Source organism: Bactrocera latifrons, unplaced genomic scaffold (genome assembly GCF_001853355.1).
Source record: "Bactrocera latifrons isolate USDA-ARS-PBARC rearing strain unplaced genomic scaffold, ASM185335v1 scaffold_125, whole genome shotgun sequence".
Lineage (NCBI taxonomy): Eukaryota > Metazoa > Arthropoda > Insecta > Diptera > Tephritidae > Bactrocera > Bactrocera latifrons.
In genome coordinates this window covers 94,999-115,444 of record NW_017534686.1, presented here as the reverse complement: position 1 = coordinate 115,444, position 20,446 = coordinate 94,999, and the positions used below count along the sequence as shown (strand labels likewise).

Genomic DNA, 20,446 nt, shown 5'->3' with positions numbered 1-20,446 from the left:
ACCCTTGCATATATGCACCCGTGTACCACTTTCGATAATTTTCCCAACATTCTAATTGTTCTAGACCTTCCGTCGGCGTCAAAGCTGGTAAATGTAAAATAAATATATACAATATATATGTATGTAAATATATAAAATGTGTATATATATGTATACGTACATCTGATAAGCGGTACTYCACTTCAGTCTTAAGTTTCTCAATGTTATCGCATAGTTATATCATAATCGAATTCTTATCGAATGCTATCAGAGGTTTCTTTTGTCTTTGGCTTACCAAAAGTTGTAATATGAGTAAGTCTTTTTTTTCAAGTGCAACGCACTTTTTAAATGATATACAAACTTATCTATACTTCTATATATAACTTGCTTTATTTTGCCTTCTCCGTATTAGCCTTTAAAGAAATAAATTGTTAGTAAAAAACTTTTTCTTGGTTGTTGAACTTCATAAAGGTATCTTTTTTTGCTGCGGCTTTCGCCCTTTTTGGTGCGTTTATTATGTCAGCATATGACCAAACTGTGAATCCGATAGTGAAACGCCGCTATAACGGCTAATTGCGATGCAATGCTCGTAGGCAGCGCTTTACTATTTTCAATCAACTTAAATTTAGCATAGCAAGTGGCACTCGGAGCGCTGCACGTTTTAGCCACCAAGTACACACAGTCATACCTAAAAATAGTATATATGTACATATTTACATAAAAAACAYACAAACTTACTTCAAAACATACATATGTATGGATATATCTATTCATTCATATATATATACATATATACATTTGTATCAAGGCAACATTTATATTTGTTTAGGGATGTTCATGAATGGAAGCACTCACAACTGGCAGGTGGAATGCATACGAAATTTGTTTAAATAAAAAAATTAATTAATTTTCGAAAAAAAAATATTATAAATTTAKAGTTTTTGTTTATTGAATTCTCCTGCCTAAAAATATCAATAATGACCATTTACAAACACATCACAATTGCTTTACTAAATGTAGGTCATGATAATTTTATTTACAATAAGCAAATATGTATTCATATAAATATATACTTATAAAGGGTGTTTGACAGGTTTACCTCGTTGTTGAAGTAGAAAAAAACACAAATCAAAAAATACTTTTCTGCAGTGACTTTTTGAACAGTTGTCCAAATAGTTCTGAAATTTGCCAACTAGGTTGACTGTGAGAAGATTAGAGCAGATTTTTCTCTCCTTCYATCATAGTTTTAGACTACGGAAGTTCAGCCTCTAAAAAGTTCGAAGTTGACTGTGGGTAGGTTGAAGGGAGAGTTTTCTCTCTCTCAAGCACCTCTCACTATCGAAGTGTAGCCTAAACAAATTTTGTATCAGTCTAGGAAAAAAGTGTAGTCGCATCTGTCAAACGTTGAATGTGAAAATCAGAAATGGAAACATGCCGACACTTTGATTTACTATTACCCAATTCAGCTAAAGTTTGATCTTGAGTATATTTTGTAGTCAAGTACTCAACGAACTCGACTTTTATGATATAAACTTATTTTAATGAGATATATAAGTTAAACCTAAACAGGACAGCCTTTCTTCAGCGGCATCTCCTTGAAAAAATGTGTTATTATCTCTCAAGACCGGTCTTTCAATTTATATTGCATGAGGAGGGTGGCAATCGATGTATATTAGTTTCTCAGTGTTAACAATTTCATCGGATGTATTCGAAAACAGATAATTTTTTTTTTTTTATAATATTATGAAATAGATCAGTTGTTTGACATTTGAGTTGTTTGAAAGGGTCTTTGCTGCAAATAAAAACACTTCGAGCCTCTGAAAAAGTACGGATTTTTTATGCTAGCTCGAATACGCTGCGCTCTGACTCGCTTGGGTCATAGCGGAATTGCTGATCACTGCAAAGCCGATGAAATCTTAAGAGAGAACACCTTGTCCCCATTGCATCAGATTGACAACAAGTTGGGTCGCCGTTGTACTATCTTGTTCTAGTGCTTGACCTCTGAACTTCGTGTGAGCTTAGCAAGCTCTGGTTCACATCTAGCTCCTGTGCAACTATGAGATCCTTTTGGCCTAGTGCGKAGCGCAGGAATTCCACTGAACTACATAATTGCTTTTTCTCATTAAGGTTCATCTTGCCGCAATCATAATAGTACTTACTAATCATAGTCCAATAAACATACATGCGAATCTAACTGACAAAGTTATTCGGAAGAAATTAGGTAGACATATCTAGGCATTTTCGCCCAATTTGCTTATGAAGATTGCGGGTAAAAAACTTCGGCAGTCATATTTGCAGCGAACTAAACCTCAAAGCGGTTTTTAATAGGCTWTTCGGACAATATTTAGGTATCGATRTGAACCGGCGTTATTAGCTGTCCGAGTGGSTTCTGTTTTAGAATCGACCCTTTAACTTAACTTAGCCTAACCTGACTGCTCTTGATCGGTACGGTAACATATTATTCAATTATTTTACTAATTTTTTTCGCAGTGTTGGATGTTGCCATTTTTGTTACGGTAGAAATGCTGGATAATTGATAATTCTTTTGAGGATATAAATTCCGGTCACAGATATGCGAGCGTCGTCGTAAAGTTCGTACTATGTCCGCGGCGCTGACCGCCCACTTAAACGAAATTCTTGATGGTGGCCTCGTCCCAGGGTGGCCAAATGTACACATCTACTAAACCAGTGCAGCTAACTCAACGCAGTTCGCTTATAAGAAGTATTTTTAGCATTTCTTTAAACACTATGAAAATGATTAAAATCACATAATAACCACCACCACTCCAATATCGTCCACCTTTAGGTGAAATCCGATATCTCAGGAATAGCTTGAACTATTTCAATCAAATTTTACTCGCGCTGCTACCCAAAMACTCCTATTAAATACTGTGAAAATGGACAAAATTGGATGACAACCACGCCTACTTCTCAYAAATTTCATCTAATTCTTTCGCTTTATACTGTAATCAGACATCAATGTATGAATGATCTCAAGTTATTTCATCTTACGTCCAAAAAATAAAAGCATCACTACTATAAATTATGCCAAAAATGGGTAAAATCGGTCGAATACTTCCCTTGACCACCATATACCTAACATAATTATTTCCCAACTTCCGGTTCATTTTATACCGCATCTATCGGTCAAAGTATCTGGTTATCGAAGTCGGTCGTATGAGTTTAAATATCGAAGTAGATTTTCTAATTTTTTTCGGTAACTCTTACGAGGCTAATGATGCGATGAGTTTTTTTAACAACTCACTCTAAGCGCAAGCTCTGTAACCACATCTATAATTAAACTTAASAGATCTTCAATTTTGATTAATCATTTGGCCCGAGCCAAAGCCACCAAGTAGCCGAAAAGCATTTAATACCTCAGGAACTACATACGGCTCTCACTAATTATGCCGTTATACCAAAGTTAGAACGTTAATTATAAAWATTGAACGTACATATATATAATATGTGCATATATTCGTATATGTCTTTGAAATGCTAGTTGCAAGCATCAGCCGAAGTGCATTACAAACACCACGATGCGTTCGTCTAATGTGCAGACGAGCGTTTAGTAAATACCTCTAATAACCGAATGTGTTGCTGTGGCCGCATAATGAGCTTCCGTTGCCATTAGATGAACAGATTTGCAACAGAGGCCCATATACATTCATTTACACACACACACACGCACGCATATATGCCGACATTTGTTTGTCCGTYCAAAAATACGCGCTCCATTAGCATTGTTAACTTGTCCATTTAGCTGTAGAACGGCTTAGCGAACCAAGAGAACGACAAACGACACGCCACCAACATGGGCCGRCGTCCAAACAAATAGGCAACACGCTGAATCTGATCGATGGCCTCATAATGGCGCTGCGAATGAATGGCCGGCTTTGACGACAGCCATGCGGATGAACAAGAGGGCTCTGCTGTAAATTCAGGGCAGGGCAGTTGGGTCGCCGAGCACACAACTTTCGATACATTCATTGGATTTCTATTGTTGACTTGTTTGACCCGCCGTCGTCGGCRTCGTTTTTGTGCAACAAATCCCCGTTACTTATACAYGCGAGTAAAATACCTTTCACACCCGCTATATACATACATCTAATGGCTTGCTGTTCGCCCATTCAGCGGTTTAGCGCTGACCCACCCACAGTTGGTGCGGTTTGAGGTTAGTTAATTTCGCCAGCATTGTTAGTCCCTCTCAACGTACTATTGCTTTCTATATATTGCAGTATTGTTGTAGTGATATTGCGATTAAAGGTTAGGCTTCGTGTTTCACGGTTCGCTCCATTCATCCACGACGACATTATCCACAACTTAGCACACATTTCAGTGCTCCACATATGACTCTGAACTCAACATGTGGCATGAGGGCAGGCAGAGGCGATGAGAGTTGTGGACAGCAAGTGCCCGAGCTCAGCGACCAGCTGAACAACAAATTCAGAAGAAAGTTAATTTTGGCTAGTTGGCTTAGTGTCTTTTTGGCAATTTCTTTCAGGTTTTACTAAAAATTGTATGTGTATCTTATATGCCTGCCCTGGCATACAGACATTGCAGACCTATAAATTTGCATTCTTCTGTCTTACTTAATGACATGTAGACACGGCACAGAAGAAACATTTGATAATAGAAGCGAAAACTGGTAGGTGAGTAAAACTGACTATCGTGAAAATCTTGCTAAATATAGCAGCAAAACGAGCTTCCACCTATCGATACTATCATGGTTAAAGTCACAATGAATATCCTTCTTACAAAAACCACCATTATTAAGATTCCGTAATATGCCTCCACTTTTTGCGGTATGTGTTTTCATACCCCTCATGGATATGGGATTAACTTCAAGTTAGTCTAGCCGAAGTTTGACTTCCAAGGCGAATATTGTCCATAACCTCAACGCAAATAAGGAATTCCACTTTATTCTGTCAGTTGCCTCGCTGACTTCACAAAAACTAAAAGATATCATTATATCCCTTGTCTTTTTGTGTTTCATTCCCGTGCTATACAACATTACCTCATATAACCTTCTGTCTTATTGGTCGCTATCGCTATTGTCAAATATTTATGAAAGATTATTAGCTGATTCATCTCAGAACTTCCTTCTCAATTTTTCTGACTACATGAGATTATTGTTAAAGTACCTTGAGTTCCTCCTTTTGAGTTGATCAAGGGCAATGAGTTAGGTTTGTGACAGTCTGAAGTCCATAACTAAGTTACGCTCATTTAARGAGTTGGAGCATCACAAAGGCCATATTCAAAACTGGCAAAGTGCGATCCTTCAAGTTTTAACCATATGACCTATGATCTGAAAGGTTATTACAGCATCATACCCATCAATAAAGTCGTGTAGTGGCTTGTAACCGCATCTTCGTGGCAGCCAATAGACTTATTCTAATCTGATAATGTCTGTGGTAAATGTTTCGAAAGAATAATAATATTAACGGCACTCTGAAGTCCGTCCGTCTGGATCCGTCTTATGTTCAACGGTCGGTCAGCAAATCCTACAGAATTCTCTAGCGGGGGAGCCTGCTGAAAGCACTTTCGAAAAAGTCTAACATAATTTCAACTTTCAACTATTAAGGCACACATAAGTAAAAACGGTTTGTGATATCAATGAAATTCCTTAGTCCTATGAAATACATTCGATGCCATTATGTAAGGAACTCGATTTTTTTGCATGACCAGACTCTGAACCCAATATACTTTCAAGTATAAACCGGCCGATACTGCTGCAATTTCATGTTCGATATTCGTACGAAGTTCATCAATCGTCGCTGGCTTGTTGGCATAGACCATAGGCTTGACGTAACCCCACAGGATATACAGGATAATGGCGTCAAATCGCACGACCGAGGCGGCCAATTGACTAGATCATTTTGTGAGATAACACGTTCAACAAACTTCGTTTYCAATAAATCGATTGTGAAATACGCTATGTGGCTTGTGGGGCCATCCTGTTGAAACCACGTATTCTCCAAGTTCGTATCATCCAAAGTATTCGTTTATTATTGAGCGGTAGCGATTCCCATTCACGGTAACGTGCCGATCTGAAGAAGTATGGCCCATTGACCCCATCGGCCCATAAACCGCACCAAACTATAATTTTTTTGGGATACAATGGTAACTCATGAAAAACTAGTTCTTAAAGTTAAGGCAACTGACTTCGAATTTCGGTAGTAAATTTTAATACTTTCGACTCGTTGTTGGATCATACATATATCTTCCACGATAAAATGGCCCAGTTTTGGGTTTGCAAGCATTTAAACGTTTTTCTAAACACATACATATATATTTAAATATATTTACATGTTTTTATTGTCAACAAAAAAAAAAAAATATAAAACGCAAAAAAATTTTGCAAACTTTCTTTAGTTCTAATTTGCGGTGGTTTTATTTTCTTCATTTCCATTTGAAATTAAAGTAATAAGCTTATGAACGTGATTTGGAGATTATCTCTTCAGCTTTATTTTTTATACCCTGAACAGGGTATATTAAGTTTGTCACGAAGTTTGTAACACCCAGAAGGAAGCGTAGGACACCCCATAAAGTATATATATTAAAAATCAGTATGTCGAGCTGAATCGATTTAACCATGTCCTTCCGTCTGTCTGTCTGTATATATACGAACTAGTCCCTCAATTTCTAAGATATCGTTTTCAAATTTTGTGAACGTCATTTTCTTTTCAAGAAGCTGCTCATTTGTCGGAACTGCCGATATCAGACCACAATAACATATAGCTGCCATACAAACTGAACGATCGGAAAAAAGTTCTTGTATGGAAAACTTTTGCATTTGACAAGATATATTCACGAAATTTGATACAGATTATTTTCTAAAGCAACAATATAATCTCCGAAAAAACTGTTCTGATCGGTTAACTATAACATATGGCTGCCATACAAACTGAATGATCGGAATCAAGTTCTTGTATGGAAAACTTTGGCATTTGACAAGATATATTCATGAAATTTGGTACAGATTATTTTCTAAGGCAACAATGTTATCACCGAAGAAATTGGTTAGATCGGTTAACTATAGCATATAGCTGCCATACAAACTGAATGATCGGAATCAAGTCCTTGTATAGAAAACTTGGCATTTGAAGTGGTATCTTCACGAAATTCGACATGGATTACTGCTTAAGGTAATAATATAATCTTTAATCTAAAAAATTGTTCGGATCGGATTACTATAGCATATAGCTTCCATGTAAACTGAACACATAGTTACTGAAAGAAATGCACCTGTGAAGGGTATATTAGATTCGGTGCAGCCGAAGTTAATGTTTTTTCGTGTTTAATTTCTGCTTTTAATTTCTTACACATAAATACATATATGTACACAACATATATATTGTATGTATTTATTTATATACATACATATAGTAGTTTTGCAGGTCGCTGTTGCTTGGTTAATGAAATTTCACATTTTGGCCAATGCTTTGCTGCTTCCGTCGAAAGCACATTTCATGTTCCAAACTTATATACAGTATATTCGTATATAAGTACACATTATACATATGTGTATAAATATATACAATTTAATTTTCAGAAGTAGTCGCACATATTATAGCAACTCTTATGTACATATACATACATRCATTCATATTTAGAAGTCTCAAKTTTCGTACGTGCAAAAAATAATATTTCGTTTAAATAGAAATGTCAGTATAGTTATACTTATAAAACTAATTCATGCATAAATAGTTGGAACTCATACATATTCATGTTGTTTTGCAAAAAAAAAACTGTTATAGCCCAGTTGTGCGGCTTTCTATTCTTATCAAAAAAATTCCCATGGCATTTGCATACTCAGGCTCTTAATTGCCAATTGGTGAAAAATATTCAGTTCTAAATATAAAATATACAGTTATTTACGTTACATGTGCGTTTTGTAGAAACACAAAAGGATTAATTTAATATGGGTAAAAATTTGCTATAAATAAATAATAGTAATTTTTAAGCAAGCATATAATTATTTAATTATATAATTAATTTACGTAATATGTAAATTTCAATATGTCAATGTGGATTACATAATCACGCATTTTCTCGTTACATTCAATAATTAATATACATATGTATGTAATTATTTGCCGTATAAAAGCTGCATTCACCCATTTCACTCTCGCAAGTTTGGCGAATCGAACAAAGAGCTGCTATAAAACACAAACAAATACTATAGAAAAAAAGCAGCAAGCGGTCAATATATTATACTTAAAGCGAATATCCAGCCACATACATAAAAATAACAAATTTTTCAAGAAAAAGCTTCAACTTGTTATATTTTTCAATAAAAATAGTAGTTTCACTCTTAAAGACCTTTTGTAGAATACTTGTATTATGAACCTTTTTGGATTCTTGAAAGGTATTCTCTCGGCGGTTTGCAAATGTTTACTCCTTCGATGTTTGCGAAATTTAAAAAAAAAAAATTTTGATTCTTTTGCTCGCAAGAAGGAAACACAATTATTTTACTACAAATTTTAATCAACTAATATAAAATCTCCCCTTAAGAAGCCATTTTTTTTTTGTATAGATCATTTTACGTTCAACCTTGGAATGATCAGTGAATGATGATTGAAAAATATTAAGTGAGYGTTTGTTTCATTCAATCATGCTAAACTGAGTTCGTTTGATTATGCCTGCTCTGTTTTGTTTAAGACAATTGTTTGTTCGTTTCGTCACACTCAAATGAATGGCGATTTGAAGACTAATATTAGAGACATAAAACTGAAGAATTCATATCTATAAAATATCATCATTCCAAACCGCATGGGAGCTTAAATAAGGCGAGGTCACTGTTTTTTTATTATCATTTTTATGAAGTATTTAATTTATGAATGAAACAAACTGTCTACAAATAAGCGACTGGGTCGTTCTTCTCAAGTGCGGGCTTCATGATTTGAGAAGAACGAGTGCTGTTAATAACCAAGCTTTTATATAAGCCAGACGTGTTGGAACAATTTCGCAATATCTTCCCTACATCTATCTGTTCTATTATCTAAAGTAACTCGCCTAGAGTGGCAGTTAAAAGGAGGCAATTTTCGGGGGAAAAAACAAACTACTGTATCAATTTTAAAGTTTCAAGAGTTTATTTTAAGAATATACAAACTTTTCCTTGTTTGGCGCCAATTGGAGATTCCAAGTGTAGCCGGGTTCTTCTCCTACTGATCTATCCAACGGARTTGAGGCCTTCCTCTTCCTTTACTTCCCCCGGGGGGTACTGCGTCGAATACTTTCAGAGCTGGAGTGTTTTCGTCCATTTGGACGACATAACTTAGCCAGCGTAGTAGGTGTCTTTTAATTCGCTGAACTATATCAATGTMGTCGTATATCTTATATACATCGTTCCATCGAATGCGATATTCGCCGTGGCCAGTTCGCAAAGGCTCATAAATCTTCTCTCGAAAACTCATAACGTCCCCTTATCATTCTACTCAGTCCGCTTTGGATTTCGAGGCTGACGTTGTTTTTGGTTTTCATGCTGGTTTCGAGATAAATGAAATTATCTACGACTTCGAAGTTATGACTATCAATAGCGACGTGGAAACCTAGTCGCGAGTGCGACGACTATTTCTTTGATGGCAGGAGMTATGTCGTCTTGCCATCGTTCACTACCACAGCCATTTGCGCAGAACTAACGGCGTGGATGTTAAGGCCAATGATATCAATACCACCGGCATACGCCAGCAACTGTACACTCTTAAAGAAGATTCAATATCAGTTTACATAGACGTATTAGTTTTGCGGGAATACCAAATTCAGATATAGCGGCATAAAAGCAGCTCATTTTCGCTGATAAAAGCAGCTTTGAAATCGACGAAGAGATGGTTCGTGGCAGTTGTTGATTTTCAGGCCTAAAGCCACTCTGATAAGGTCCAATCAGCTTGCTGATGGTGGGATTTAATCTTTCACACAATACGCTCGATAGAACCTTATATGTGGAGGTTTATCCCAAGGTAGTTGGAATATAAGCGGTCTGCATTTTTGTATATTGGGCAGAGCACATTTAAAGAAGGTAGAGGCTGATGAAAGAAGACCGACCCTCGCCGCTTTGCTGTTTTTCAGGTAATTTCTATTCGAACTTCTTCATGGTCGTGCAATGGAACGTCTGCTAAATTGTCATGAATTGGGGAGTCGGGTTCACCATCTCCAGGTGTTATGTTTTCACTGTCATTCAGCAAGCTGAAGAAGTTTTCCCTCCATAATTTCAGTATGTTCTGGGCATCGGTCACCAGACCACTGCTGGGGGTTCTACATGAGTATGCTCCGGTCGTGAATCCATCTGTTGGTCGCCCCATCTTTTCGTAGAATTTTCGAGCTCTACCCCTGTCGGGCAGCTTGTCAAGCCTTCATACTCATACATTTCGATCTCTCTGTTTTTTTTGTCTGCAACTGCATTATTTATTTCTTATTTCACACTAAGTGTAGCCCTTAATTAGTCGATTAAATACCTTCTCGAAGAATAAAAATGCTTATAAATATTATTATTCTGAAAAAGCTCTAGCACACTCTCATATCGAAGTTTCATTTCTATTATCCGCTATGTTAAATATAGATTTTCGATTTTAATTAATTTTTGTGTTTAGACCATAAACAAATTCCTATAATGCGCACAGAAAAGAAAATTGGCCGGTTTCGGAAAAAAATCATTAGTGCGCACCCACTCATATATATTATTATATTATATAGTAAGCTTAACACTTGCTATGTGGGTACATGTGTATATATAGTATGTAAGTATTGTATGTCAGTCAAATGCACTATTTTATTTTGCACTCTTAGTAAATGCGATTTTCATGTGACATTCTGTCGCTCTAACATTTATCACCTTTTTAGTTCAATAGGTCGCTTAAAATGTGTGCTTCCAATAAATGGCAGCGTCTGTATGTATCTGCATTTGTGTGAGTATGAACATACACACTTCTGCGAACATATATACATATAAAGACAATTTGCACATTGGTTGTGCCACTGTGTCAATATGTGTGGAGCCTCTCTTAAATCCCATTCCATCTAATTTTTCACTAAAAAGCAATGAAAAGCAACAAACTAAAGGTAGAGAGGCTAACTCCATCGATATGGAAAATAATTAGGGGTATAATAACCCACATACTATATTCCAAAAAAAAAAAAACAAGAATACTCGTAACTTTTTAGCGAGGCGAATGACATCACTTAAAAGGTTGGTTTAGGTTAGGTTAGGTTGAATAGCTGCTATAAAATAGTATACAAGATGATAGCCACACACTTTAAAATAATTATAATATTACTGAATTTTGCCCACTCTAAAATAATTTTTATTAATAAAATTCACAATAATAATAATATTTTGTAATAAAAATAATAATAGCTTGAATGGGTTCAAGAAGTATRCTTTAAAAAGGCTTTTAGAATTGAAGAGTTGCTTTATACTGCAAGATATACTATATAGTYGGAAGTTTATTATTCTATTGTAGARAATGCACGATTTGAGAAATAACGACTTTCCAAAATGGTTAATCGTGTTTAGATTGGATTACATACCGACAACGCCCATATTGACTCCACTAAGCCCTAAGTCTAATGATGGTTTTACAATAAATTTAATTGCAGACTTTTACATTCATTACCAGTCAKGTTATTTTTGTTGAGTATGTTTTGCCATTTCATCATGGAAAGACTTACGCCTGAACAACGTTTATRAGTCGTTCAACTTTATTACGAAAATTCACGTTCTGYGAAGAATATGTTTCTCGCGCTTTACTCAACTTATGGCGAGATTCGCTCAACTTATTCGCAACACCATCACCCATCTCGARACCCAGCATTCATTAYTGGTTAATATTCGRYCGAATAGACCACGATCAGCACACAATGAATAAAATATAGCTGCCRTAACTGAGAGTAGACACGAAGACCGTGGAGAGTCGATTCGCAGCAATTCGGATTGACGTATGATATGATAAGATATCCATATCTTAAATTGAAAGCGCACAAACAACAGATTGTGCAACAATTAAAGCCGCTTGACCTTCTCGAGCGAGGTCGCTTACTTCTATGGGCTTTCGAAAAGTTCCAAGATGATCCGATGYTCYAAGATGATMCGAAATTGGCATTTTTGAGATGAAGAGAAACCTGAAAAGATTCAAGTGCTGACATTTCATCCAGAATAAACAACGGTTTGGTGTGGTTTGTGGGCCAGTGGAATAATCAGTCCATTTTTCTTCACCGTCWATGGCGACCGTCGAATCTTCAAAAAATAAATTCTAAAGAATGTTTTTTTCGAATGATAATAAACACTCCCATAACTCCCAAATAACTCAAGAACGGCCCGATAAAGACCCGATATAGCTGAAATTTGATGGAGAGGTAGCTTAGAACCAGCGGACGGATATAGGGTAATTTGTATCCTTTCAAGTCAGTACAATTCGACTTCTGAAGATATTTTGCATCAAATTTGTATCCACTCCAGAAGTGACGATCTTTAGATGAATAAAGAGATACATAATAGGGCTTTACTCTTGAGCGAAGACATGTGTTATAGTTTATTTTTCAGGTTAGGAATGCCAGAGTCAAATTGTGAAATGAATGACTGAATTGTTTAATGGTAAATCTGCTGAAGATTTTTTTTGAGCAATTGTTGACTATCGGTAATAGTTGAGTACCTGTTGATGAATCGAGCGAATTGATTTCATTTTCCCGATAATTTCTCTAACTTTKTCTCAACGAAAGATGAATTTATCAACAAACATCATTACTAACCACAAAAGTAAGGAATTGTTGAGTGAGCGAGCAATTTTAGCCGCAAAAAATGCGAATGTAGAAGACTTCATCTTCGAGTTCAGAATGAGGACATATTGGTAAGTATTGAATCAAGATGAAGCCACTAACTAATCAATTGAATATTTAAACTCCTTGGATGAGCCTGGCTTGTCAACGCCTAATTTTCGCCTAATGGTTGGCTTCGTAGTAATAATGCTTCGAAACATAAACCAAACAAAACTATAAGCAATGTGATATGCTTTACAATACTCAAAGGAAAATTCGGTGAGGAAGTTTTTATTCGGAGTATACCGATGATCCCAACCGATATGCCGTTTGAGGTTAAAATACTTCAATTTCCGATTCTATCATTGGTAAAGACCATTAAAGACCATTATTCGTTTGGCGCTGTCATAAGTGACTTAGTTTTCATCACCAGTAACCAATTGTTTTAGTCACGGATTTATTTTGTTGTGATTCATTTTTTGAGGTTCTGTTCCTGAGGTTTTCTTATGATGACCAGTATGGCATTCACACATCGAGCTTCTTTCTGTATCCAGCCATATTTAAGGGGGTATTCTACTCTAGAATTTTGAAAAATTGGATTTTTTTTCATATATTTAAAGTTTAGACTCTTAAGAACATATCCTCTAAAGGATTTTTAAAATTAAAATTATTTTAAGAGCTACAGATACTTTAGTGACGCAGTACCTTAGTGCGCTGGGATGACTTAGACTGCTTGAAATTTTACTCACTTTTTAAACGCGTTTTTCTCGAAACTACTTTTTTCCACACGGTACCGGCATTATCTCAAGTTCTATGCAACCGATTTACTTGAAAATTTTTGTGAACCTTCTTTATATAATCCTTTATCGTTCCTACCAGCATCGTGCCAAAATTTTTGTTTTTAATATTAAAAAAAATTAAGGAATTTCAAAAAAAGCGTAAAAATGATTTTTATTTTCAGAAAAATTTATTTTTATTTTTCAAAAAAAAATTTTTTCGTGTTCCCTGAGGTAGGGACTATAACAGCATCCTTACTGATTACGAAGTTTGTTTGATATTTTTTTCAGACTAAAAGGAGAGTCAGGATCAATGTCACCAGGATGCGCCATTTGTTTTTTTTTAAACCTGTCTCTTCCCTCCCTGTAATTATTTTAATTTTTAATATTTTTTTGTAAATTTTTTTTTCTGTATTCTTAAGATATCAATAAAAAAAAACCATAAAAAAATGGATAGTAAAAATATTTTTTTTTTTGTTTAATAAAATTCAAAACACTGCCCAAAATTTGATTTCTACACTAGAATACCCCCTTAAAGTTTGTAGTCTGAAATATGCTTTTTGCATGGTCAGTTAGATATGGCATCTGCGTTGTTTGTTCTTGCGCCTGATAAATAAAAAAAATCGTGTATCACAAGATACTTAACTGAAAAGCACGACCCCTGCACTAGAATACATGAACAATAAAGAGACATTAAAATACCTAAATATTTTATTTGTAACAAACAAAACCTGTTTATTTGTTTCCAGAGTTCGCCGGGTCCTCTAGTATTCTACGTATTACACTTTGGAGTACCATATATTAAGATTCTAATGTTTCTCGGGCCCATATTACCAGCGCTTGTAGTTATATAAAATTTTTAATCGTTTATATTTTTGTACTCTGCCAATACAATACTTGGTTTTTGAGAAAGCAATCTGAAGCTTGCTGCAAGAAGCTGCTTGGAACCGCTCTGAAACGCTGTTATTTTAGGATTTATGTAGCTGCCAGACAAACTGAAGAATCGAAATCTTGATGAATTTTGACATGGATTATTTTTCAAAACAGTGGGGCAGTCTCCAAGCCAATTGTTCAGATTGCAACATATCACTATAGCATATAGCCAACACACAAACTGACCAAACAAAATCGTTTTCTTAAATAGTTACAGGAAACCACTGTGATATCTAAAGTCTCGTTTGCTTGGCTGAGACAATGTGAGGTGTGATAGGTTGACAAGAAAATACTTTTTTTCATGTTGTCATGAATGGAAAGTGCGGTAGACTTTATTTACAATAACTATGAAGTTTGACTGCTCATTTCTCGTATGCCATTGTGTGTGGCAATCTTGTCTCTGTTCTTCTGATTTGGTGTTTCAACTGATGCTTTTTGACTGCTAGAGTTCACAACAGTTTCGTTCAATTGTATTATAAATACTATAATTTTAACATATTATATAAAAGTAATTAATTTTTATTTCTTTTCTTTGCAGCTCTAGGTTTAATTCAGTTAGCGCACGCCGCCTCGTCCGGCGTTACAAGTACGGAGGCATATTTCAATGGTTCGGCCTACCTGCGACTGCTCACACCGATGCCAATTTGGGATCATTCCGCCATCAGTTTTCGCTCCTGTCGCGGTGAGTAACACTTTAAAAATTACACGCTCTAAAAGACTCCCTCTTATAACAACTAATACAACTGACACATCTCTTTGCTAACCGCCGCCTTACAGGTGGTGAAATTTTAGCTCAACAATATAATAAGAACTCTTTCGTCATCACTGTGCTGAGTGATTTTCTGCAAGTCTCACTGGCCGGTCCGGCGGTGATTGGCCCCAACAACCGTTTAGATGTTAAGCTACCCTACCACTTACTCGACAATCACTGGCACACGCTACAGTTCAAGTACGAATATGGTAATCTCTACTTGTACATCGATCGCACGTCGTTAGTTTTCGGTAAGTACATGCATTACGGTAACACCATGTCATTGTTTGTGGCTATTATGTAACAAGCTTCATTACTTTACCGACTTTAATTACAGCGAATTCCACGTATAACAGCCAATTTCTGACTAATCAAGATATCGGCAATGAGGCGGCTATTTTAATATTGGGCAACTCATTTAGCGGTTGTCTACAAGATGGACCCGGCTTGCTCTTCATCAATGGCTCTGTGCAGAATGTCGTTTATGGTCCTTGTCCGTTGAGTACCGGTCCGTGTGGCGATCAYGATACACTTATGCTTGGACAAGATAATTACTGCTCCAATAATCCGTGTATGAGTCATGGTCAGTGTATACCGTTGAATGATGGTTACGAATGCCGTTGTACGCCACGTTACACGGGTAAGAACTGTCAAATCGATAATGGTTCGCCGTGTGCACGTAATCCCTGCGCGAATAGCGGTAACTGCACCGAAGACGTACGCGGCGATTATCAGTGCAAATGCACAACGAATTATAGCGGACGGAATTGTGAAACGGAAATCAATGTACATCCCGCCTGCCAACCGAATCCGTGTTTAAATAACGGCGCTTGCATTGTAGCGCCGGGTTCGACGAAAGTCGAGTGCGAATGTGCCAAAGGCTATGCGGGTGCGCGCTGTGAGAATGATGTGGATGATTGCGCCTCGCAACCTTGTCTGAATAACGGACGTTGCTTGGATTTGGTGAATGGCTTYACATGTGATTGCCGTGACACCGGTTTCACGGGTCCAAATTGTCAAACGAATATCGACGAATGCGAGGGCAGTCCGTGTAAACATGGCGGYCGYTGTTACGATCGYTACGGTTGGTTCATCTGTCAGTGTCCCGATGGTTGGGCCGGTGAGACGTGCGAGGAGCCCACGAACTGTAAGACGCAACAGTGCTTGAACGGCGGTACCTGCGTGAATAAGACGATCGGCTTCTATTGCCAGTGCGCGCCAGGCTATAGCGGTGAGCTGTGTCAACAGAGTCCACCGTGTCCGCAGTGTCCCATCGATTCGGAGTGCATTGGCGGGAAGTGCATATGTAAGCCAGGCACAACGGGTAAGTCTCGCCAGTTGGCGGTTTATTTGCATTTCTTTACGCCTTCGTTCGTACGCATTTCATCGATGTGCGCATAATATGTGGGTTTAGTTTAAGCAAGTAAAATACTATTATATTTTTATATGAAATAAGTTAGTTGTAAGGGTTTTCGGTATGGTTAAAGTGGGTTAAGGGTTGCTTCTTTATATTATAACTATTTAAATAGCTTACTYTAAGCTTCTACGCTGTCATTTTCTTGTAAGAAATTTAAACAAAAAAAGTGATTTTAAATATTCCTTCTGGCATGCCAAGCTTCTTCTGATATTAACCTCTCGCCCAACGAATCGTATGATGCACTCAGCCAGTGGGAATGCCTGGGTGAGAAGCGCAAGCGCTACATACCGCCCGATTGGTTAAAAAAGAAACGCTGTGAGCTGAAATTAAGTACGAAAAGAAAAAATCATATTGTGAAAATATATAAGTACTGTTAGAGATTCCTTCAAGCATTACTGTTATTGAGCTTTTAGAATATTTTAGTATTTTCAAGTAAATTGTATTGATATTTGTATAAATGGATGTGGTTATTTGGCAAGTTATACATATATTTTTTCTGCTTTGGTGGTTTTAAAAAATATTTTTACATATTATGTATTATTATTTTTGATACTGATTTAATTCAATTCCGCTGCCAACTTAGCAATCAGGTGTTTTTATAAAAACAAGATGGTCAATGCCAATCGCTTTAAAATCCAAAATTRTGTTGAAATATAACTTTGAAAATCGTTTATATTGTGTCAAAAAGGTTCCTGGAAATTATAAATAAAACGCAAAATATTTATTTATTCATCAATACCCCGATTAAGATTTTTCCAGCCGTCGAAACTTTCAGCAACTTTTTGAGATAGCCTTCAGCGAATTTTGCTTTCAAAATAGTCTCCAACAGATGTAATATACTTATGCCACAATGTTTCCAGTCCTCGAGATACTTTGCATAAGTCTTTTTGCGATGGTCTTCAGTTTCTTCAACAAATTTTATTTTATCTCTTCTATCGACTGAAATTTCAATTTGAGGAACAAGAAAAATTTGCACAAAACCAAATCACATGAATGCGGAGCTTAAACGATGCTGCGATGGCGATCAGCTTGCAAAATCCATGAATTGTTCTTCCATAATTCTTTACCTTTTCAACTGATGTTCTCACGTCAACGCCTCATTAATATAAAACCAAATAGAACTCCTTATTGAYCGCCTGTTTAAGTTCGAAGATGGGCAATATCGGCCCACTCCACCGCCCACAAAATGGCGAAAACCGAAAACCTATAAAGTGTCAAAACTAAGCCATAAATGAAGGTATTAAAGTGAAATTTGGCGCAAAGAATCGCATTAGGGATGGAAGTAACTTTTTTGGTAAATTTTACGGAAGAAATGTCATAAGGAAGCTGCATCCAGGTTTTTTAGAAATTGAAAATGGGCGTGGCGTCGCCCACTTATAGACCAAAAACCATATCTCAGGAACAACTCGACCGATTTCAATGATATTTGGTGTATAATATTTCCTTAACACCCTGATGACATGTACGAAGTATGGGTGAAATCGGTTCACAACCACGCCTTCTTCCAATATAACGCTATTTTGAATTCCATCTGATGCCTTCTCTGTATAATATATACATTAGGAACCAATGATGATAGCGGAATAAAACTTTACACAAATACGGTATTTGAGCTGAGGTATCCCTTGTGGAAAAATTGTCGTGATCGGACTATAACTTTTCAAGGTCCCTGATATCGATCACGAAGAACTCAGTGCCTACCTAATCTAACCTAATTTTTCACCGAAAATATCGATAAATCTCTCAGATATTTTGATGTAATTCTGACGGCATCATTTTTATACTCTCGCAATAAAGTTGCTACTAACAGTATATATCGTCAGATATATGGTTACCAATACCAAAGTGATCAGGGTGACGAGTAGAGTTGAAATCAGGATGTCTGTCTATCCGTCCGTGCAAGCTGTAACTTGAGTAAAAATTTAAATATCTTGACGAGAGTATAAAATGTTCGGTGACACCCGAACTTAGGTCTTCCTTACTTGTTTTTTGTTTGGTTTCGGCTCGTTTTTCTCTGCTCCATTTCGATCATTTTTTGATTTGCTTATCAAACTCATATGTCCATATCTCATTGACACTTAAAATGCTTTCCATGAACGTGGGTTCCGAACTCGAAGAGACCTGTTTACGGTACCCTTTTTGAAAAAAATTTAGTTCTATCGGAACGAGTCGGTACACTCTAAATAGCCACCAAAATCATTTGAACGGACTCACGAGAGATGTCGAGCTCTCTTGYCATCTCTTTAACACCTGCCTGACGATTTTCAAGCACCATATCCTTAACTTTTTTAATATTTTCATAATGGTTAGAAATAAAAGATAGAATAAAAGACAAATCCTTTGTTAGATATTTTTATTCATTATGAAAGTCGTAACGCACTATTGAAGTGTATCGACTTAAGCAGCTGCTGTCAACAATCTGGTTGACAGATCGCGCTCAAATAAGAGCGTACTTAAAATCGTCTGCAAAGTTTTCCTGGCGACAAAACCCATGCCTTCACTTGGACGTTTGAAGCAACCGTGTATAGTATTAATAATTGTCACCGAGTCAACTATAGTTCGCAGTAAAGACCGCCAACTTCGATAGTGTATTCAGTTGGGTAATGAATAATTTTGGAAGTTCGGCACGCTGTTGTTAATAAAACTCGCTTTACTGTGAGAGTTTTGTCACAAAATGTTTGTAATTTTTATTCAATAATACCGATATATATTATTGTACATCGAAGAGCTTTAGATTGAATTAAATCAGTATATTTATATTAAAAGCTAGGTATTTCCAAAATCTTGGTGGTTCTATGTATATATAAATTGAGTAGAACAAGGAACATGGAGACTAACAAATGTTCGCTTAGTTGGCAACGCTAATTAATTCTAAAAAAATAACAGAACGAAATTAAAAGAACGGACAGCTTACTGAAACTCCAAATATCTTATGTCGACTTTGTCTACTTTTTTTGCTGGGGCTTAAGGTATAATTTTCGAAAATTATGGCATTTATTTTAAACAACCTCAATAGTGGGAGAACCTTTTTCTAGTCTAACCATGATATCTATATTGATTTTTAGTAGTTTTCTGAAAAGTCCGTTTTATTCATTCAATCTTTAAATCTAAAGTCTAGTCAAAATTAAAGTCGGAGTTTTCTGATTTGGGATATCACATGTCGATAACTTGTTTCTCTTTTGAAGGTGATTACATGATGCCACWCTCGTAGAAACATTAGTCACTACTGGCGAAAATCTGGAAGAATTTATTTCCACAGACTTTTATTGATGTGAATTTTTCACCATCAAAATCATTCCTTATAAACAGAAACAAATAGTAATCACTTAGTGATTATTAGATTCAAGCTATAAGGTAGATGCAATGAAGATAACCTAAACAAGCTCCGGAGCGGCTGGCAAGTCACTTCCGATGGGTATGGGATGACGTTGTCTTGATAGCGGAAACCAAAAACTCTCCTATTGTCAACAAGCCACTTCTCGGCGATTACTTATTTAAGAGGTTCGTAGAGAAGAGATCGTAGTAGATGATTCACTACCAATCCCACCGAACACACTGGAAACGTTTCACTATTCTGAGCGTTAGTATGGCACCCAAGCATTGAACTTTTTTATAGCCAGCCTTACTCGAATGGTTTCCAATTATTTCTTGTGCCAAGTTCAGCATCTGTGCAATAAAAACCGTGCTTAAATAACAGTCAGACTCGGAAGTTTTTCATTATTTTATCGATATTTTCTACAGTTGACCTTTCAGAGCAGAGTACGCAAAGGTACGCCTTTGACATACAATTTTTTCTTCTTCTTTACTGGTCTAGACATCGCTAACTCGATGTTATGC

General features: G+C 36.4%; 1 protein-coding gene across 1 annotated transcript in view; it reads left to right on the top strand.

Moving 5' to 3' along the window:
* The window catches only part of LOC108978652 (protein crumbs), a gene marked incomplete in the record, with an annotated part of 54,763 nt that overhangs the window by 20,980 nt on the left and 13,337 nt on the right, over positions 1 to 20,446 (top strand). Inside the window, 3 exon segments of the mRNA XM_018949029.1 lie at positions 14,980 to 15,123; positions 15,219 to 15,443; positions 15,530 to 16,516. Coding sequence (XP_018804574.1) covers positions 14,980 to 15,123; positions 15,219 to 15,443; positions 15,530 to 16,516 — 1,356 coding nt within the window.